We start from the raw sequence: 6021 nt of genomic DNA, 5'->3' as shown, positions 1-6021 counted from the left end.
TATTAAATTCTACCAATTTCAATTTTTTCGTAATTAAAATTTATTATTAGAATCCATTCTATTTAATCCCATCTCCAATCTCGCTTATCTAATCATTTGGGGCAATTTATAAAAGGAAGTAAACCGATGAGTTATGCCCGAGAGAAATGCTCATAATTGGATTTTAAACGCTTTAAAAGTTTCGAATCGCATTCAATTTCTACAGGGATTGGAAATAATCGTGGCGGAGATCGCGGTAGTCGGGAAACAGAGTGCGTCCTGGTATTATATGCGGCCTTCGACCGGCGATAATTCAGCAAACGTTGCCGCGCGGAGAACCTAACAGCGATTCCGGTCGGACATAACTTCCGCGAGCCGCTATCGCGGAACTCCACACCTCTACTTTATTAAGTGTACACACATACACACACACACACAAGGATGGTTCACCGGCCGAACAGATACTCGATACACGATGATACCGCATACGGGAACCGGGTACAGAGACGTTCGTGAAATAATGCATTCGCGATACTTCGTTTCGTAACCAGGATTAAGGGCAGATCGAAGGAACGAGTAATTGTAGAAGCTCGATCGCTCGTCTGGATAATCGAAGAATTATTTAATATCGCTCGAGGTGTGCCATGTGAAATCAATTTTCCGGTGTAATTTTATATTTCCAGTGTAGTTTCTTCGAGTATTTTGTAATAATAAGATGTGAGATGATACGTTTCAAGTCTTTGAAGAATGAATTTCCAGAGTAAACTGGAGTAAATTAAATTATTTTGGAATTAATTTGATTTATCGGTGTCTTTTTTTTTTGAAAATTACTCGATTTTCAAGCAATAGGTTTATTCTTTTTCGGTCAAGTTTTATCAAAGACGATTCGCGTATTTTCGTGGATCGTGGCCAACAGAGCCACCTCATCGTTTCTGTATCACACGATAACTCGATTAACCGCGATAACCGCGAATATTTATTATCCTCTGAGATTTCATTTTGATATTCAGTGGCTCCCTCTGTTGCCGCTACTGCGCCCTCGTGCAACGATGCGTTTCTCCAACCGGAAGTTGAACGTCGAGGAGTACACGCTTAAATTCGTGGCGAGATACCGCGGTGGATTGAAATATTGACCCGTTCCTGGTAATACATTTCCATGAAATTTCTCTTTCTCGTTCCCTTAACACCTCAAAATGTAATTCCAACAAATGCAATTTCAAATCTTGCACTCTCATTATCTCCATCATTTTCACTCTATAAAGGATTCACGTTTCATATTATTTTCCAGATTTTTAATTTTAAAATTTTCAAAAAAAACTCCCTTCTTTTCTCATGTTTTATCCTTCGTATTTTTTAACATCGCTCGAAATACAAATTCTTTCTTACGAAAATCCATGAGCAAGATGATCGATGAAACGATTCTCACTCAGCTCGATCTTTGACCATCGTCTTGATCCCGCTTAACGAGCGACACTCCCCACATTCGGGATGATAAAACTGCGTGAAACAGTGGGTGGCGATTCGTGTCGCGATGCTTCTTCGCGAACGCATTAATCCGCACACGAAACGATTGAAACGGTATATTTATTTATCACTCTTTTGTCGAGCGAATCGAGACAGATGAATGGAGGAAAGGATGGTGGCAAGTATCGATCGAGATATTACGCACGCATCGAATTACGAGAGGGATTATCGTCGTGCTGGGGGAGATCATCGCGTTGCCCACGATAATTATTTCTGCGTTAGCCATAATTATTGCCGGGGTGGCAATTAATTCCTGGCCAAGCGGCAATTAATTTATTGCGGGTTGATTAATTGCCGCATGCTAACCGTTGAGAGACAGTTCGTTACTGTGTGCTTCTGCTCGGTGGATCGCCCTTTTGCCTCAAGATACAAGATCGATCGCCACCGTGACCCTTTGCCAGAATTCTTCCGGAGATGCTTTTCCTTTATTGTCGTTGGCCGATGTTAACGTTGGGTCAAGGAGGTGGAGATAATTTGTGTTTCCAGCTGGAATATTCATTGCTCTGAAATTTTGATTTTAATCTACGTATCGTTGTCCAGTCTTGTTCCTTCCACTTAAAGGATGAGTCTTCTAATGTGACGATTTTAAATTACTGATTAGTTTCGACTTGTTACAAGCTAAAGAGTATCTCCACGAGAAATTACGTACGTACAATCTGAAGAATTTTTTAACGTTCACACGTTGTTCGTTTTTACATGTAGACAGACATATGTAAGTCAATTTTTTTTTTTTTAATAGTAATAATCTGATTCTTCGAAGTTGACTGTACATGGACAGGAAGCTCGTTCGTTTAGATAATACTTCAATGAAGTGATTTAAAGTTTATCGTATTAGAACACATTGCTGTATGCTTGAACCTCAATTAATCAAACGACATTTGGATTAAACCAAGACCACCCACAAAACTCCAGTAGATATTCCAAAGTTCCTCCACAGAGGGACCATTTTATTAATTGTCACGATCCTGGAGCCATTCGAAACGTTTTTTTTCTTTTTTTTTTTTTTTTTCCTGTCGAACAAAAATGCTGCAGGCATCGATAATGCGCGACCCTCGAAGAGGCGAACGAACTATCGTATTTTTCTTCCGTTATCGAGGGAGGATCGAGCGATAAATGACGGTCCCTGGCCCATTTTGCGGATGAGATATTGCGTAGATTTTCACTTTTCACCGTGGGCCGGCCATTTGCGGCGATCTTTGAGCGCGCTCGAAGAACCAACGCATTTCGATGAAGGATATGCTGTTTGGAAAACACGATTCGTTCCGTGCCGTGGCCATTGTAACCTCTGGACACGTCGAATTTTTCAAAATCGACCAGGTAGAAGTTCCCCTTTCGTCACGCTGGTTTTTCACTCCATCGTGGTGAAATAGTTCGTGGAAACTCAGTCGAATCGTCGATATCTATTCTCCTTCGATCTTTTGCCACGAGTTATACGATTCATATCGTGACAAAAAAAAAATATTCCCTCGAATTTCTCCTCAGATCTTTAAAAAGTATAAATTATTCATAATATCCGTAAGTTTTATTAGTTGATAAAATTTTGTTTGTTCTTCTATCCGAATCGTTGATAACAAAAGCAAATCTTTCTTTCTTTTTTTCTTTCTTCTTTGTGGAATTTTCATTTTTATCGAAAACAATTTCAAATATTCTGAAATTCTGAATAAGCGATTTTCCTCCAGGAGAGATTAAAAGGATTCTGTTTCTACTGTTTATTGGAAACCTTGATACATTCGAGTTTAATTATAAATATTCATGGATCATACATTGCTATATTTACAATTCGATCGAGCAGGTGGATCCTATTTGTTAATTGTCCATCAGAAATGGGAGGGGAGAGTATATATCCAAAAATAAGAACGTGCGAAAATGTTTTCGTAACGACCAGGAGGGGAAATTAATATTTCGCAGATTGACGAAAGATAGTTTTCGAAAATAATCGAAATAAATTATCAAGACGAGAGCTGAACTACTGAGTCTCTTTGGCTCTCCCGATCCACGACGCGGGATGATCTCGCGAAATATTATTTAATCCTCACTGGCCGTTCACGCTCGTGGCAATTCCATGATGTTCCTGCCTCTCGAGAATTTAAAACGGTTAAAAAAAAAAAAAAATGATGTATAGTAGTATGAAAAAAAAAAAAAAAAAAAAATTAAGGGAATATCCAAACACACTTGGACGCTGCGTATATATCATTATGCGTATAAGTATAAACCTAAATATTGTAGCTGTTTATTGCATAGCGATGCTTATATTATACTATATAGTGCATTATTCGCGAACATTCAGAAACTTCGATTACATGTGTCGGTATATTCAGTTATATTATTATTATTATTATTATTATTATTATTATTATTACTTACTATTATTCAGTCTCGAAACTACAGCTGGGCTAACTGTCTGTCTTTATTTGATATATAGGCGTTATCCGTGAGATTGAGGTGATTCAAAATTTAAAAGAATTGTACAAATTATGTTGATTTGCAGATAGAATATAATCAGTTATTTATTCAGCTGTAAATCGAGACCTTGATAATTTGTGCGTTCCTGAATATGGCGAGTAATGGAATTAGATATACTTAAAGTACTGAATCTCATCAATGGCATTAGACGCCTGTATATCTAATTATTCGATTTCATTAACATACGCATGATCGAGAAAAAGCGTTTTTAACCTTATTTATTAATATTTAAATCAAATTTTTTCCCAATTGCGCATTCGATGACAAAACGTGACAAACGTTTCTTGCCTTCTAAATTCATCTTTGATCATTATTATCGACTGACGATAATTCAATTGTACGTACGATAAACGGAATTGTAAAGAAAAAAAAAAAAAAACTAACATTTAGAGAATAAGAATTCAATCATTGACGATCTATCCAACGACATTTCGTTTCATCGACGGCTAATTAATTGTACAAAAAAAAAAAAAGGAAAAGAATAGAGATACCTAATTATATTTATCACAATATATCTCAATTTTCCTAATTTAAGTCCATACATTTAAACACAGACGAGCAATAGAATAAATGTGATATATTATTATGTCATAGAAATTTAATACTCACTTAACCACTTTACCATTTTCGTATCACATGCGATATTATCGATTCAGTACACGAAAACATTCTAGGAGATGGGAATTAAAACTTTACATTAACATTCATTGATATTAATTCACACTAATTAAAAATAATTGATATTAATTACAAGACAAGTAGTATACATCAATCATACGAATGCATAGGGTAAATAGTGTAACTATATAAAAGAAAATAAATATTTATAACATAAAAAAGTAGTTATATTCTCAAATTCTCTAAAATTAAAAAAATTGTCAAAAAATGTTTGAATGTTAAATGTTGCAGAAAATAGTTTTGAATATCCAAATGAAAAATATTCTTAGAATTAAGAAAAACTGATGAACAATCTTAAAAAATGATTACTATAAAGGGTAAATATACAAAAACTAAATAATTCGTAACTAAGTATACAAAATATAAAAATATTTAACGTAAAAATTCCTGGAGAAATTTCTTGATCAATCTCCTATCATATTACGTTCTCCTAATGCAAAATCGAATTTTTGGCCAAAATTTTCTCTCCACGATTTGGATGATTTCTGGAATTTGACATCATTTCCAAGAATTTTCGAAATTCCAAGAATTTGACGAATTAAAATGGTAGTATCGTGTGTGATACCTTTTTTTTTTTCGAGATCAATATTTAAAAACAGAAAGATCCAAAAATATCACATCTATTCGTCTGTGATAAATATCCTTAACTTTAGAGATACACAATTTTTAAATACATTACGACTCGTGAACTTGTTTTTTCGATTTTAACAACCGTCGATTGAAAAAGTATTGAGCTTATTCTCATTTTTACCGATTGCGGTAATCTTCCTCGCATTATTACCAACAGAGGTTATACCTCCGGCAATTTTCTCAAACATTTATACCGACGGAAACGCAGCGAAGAAGAAGAGAAAAAGAAAAAAATATGCAAAGTGGTCGCGTTCAGTTAATTCTACCTTTATGTGTCATATAACTTATGCTGTCGGATAGAAGCTTTTCCCTAGCTTGTCGTCGAATTCGCGAACACATTGCTAATATCGTTCCTGCCATTAGACAAAGGAAACCACAACCGATTCCTATAACCGTACTAAGAACCGTCGATCTAAGGCACACTTTATCGTTCGTTGGTTCATTGGTTCCTGTAATACAGAAATTAATCGATATAAATAATAATATAAAAACCAATAAATAAATAAATAATCTGTGGGATTTAATATTTTAAAAATAGATTTAATTCAATTGAACTTACCACTTCGAAAAGCTGTAGTAGAATTCTGAAAGAATTCTGTATCTGCCTCGCCCTCTTGAAGCACACGTAACGATTGGAAGAGATTCACATTCTCCGACAGACTCGTCGCTGGTGTCGATGGGCCACCAATTTCTGGCAGAGAACGTTTCGCTACGTTTTTGGCATTTCTCCAATGACACGGTTGACTC

At 35.6% G+C, this 6021-nt stretch overlaps 1 protein-coding gene across 2 annotated transcripts in view; it reads right to left on the bottom strand.

The window, feature by feature from the left end:
- Nucleotides 1-3197: 3197 nt before the first annotated feature.
- Nucleotides 3198-6021, bottom strand: part of LOC100870527 (uncharacterized) — a 59308-nt gene continuing 56484 nt past the window's right edge. For both annotated transcript variants that reach the window (XM_012494154.3, XM_086913989.1), the window contains exons 10-11: nt 5834-6020; nt 3198-5723 (exon numbers count right to left, since the gene is read on the bottom strand). In XM_012494154.3, the coding sequence (XP_012349608.2) occupies nt 5527-5723; nt 5834-6020 (384 nt within the window). In that variant the 3' untranslated portion in view covers nt 3198-5526. The remainder of the gene's footprint in view (nt 5724-5833; nt 6021) is intronic.

The sequence above is a fragment of the Apis florea genome, unplaced genomic scaffold (assembly GCF_048593485.1).
Source record: "Apis florea isolate Af1SG1 unplaced genomic scaffold, ASM4859348v1 contig_3561_pilon, whole genome shotgun sequence".
NCBI lineage: Eukaryota > Metazoa > Arthropoda > Insecta > Hymenoptera > Apidae > Apis > Apis florea.
Note: the sequence above shows the minus strand (reverse complement) of the source record. Positions and strands in the feature narration are given on the sequence as shown.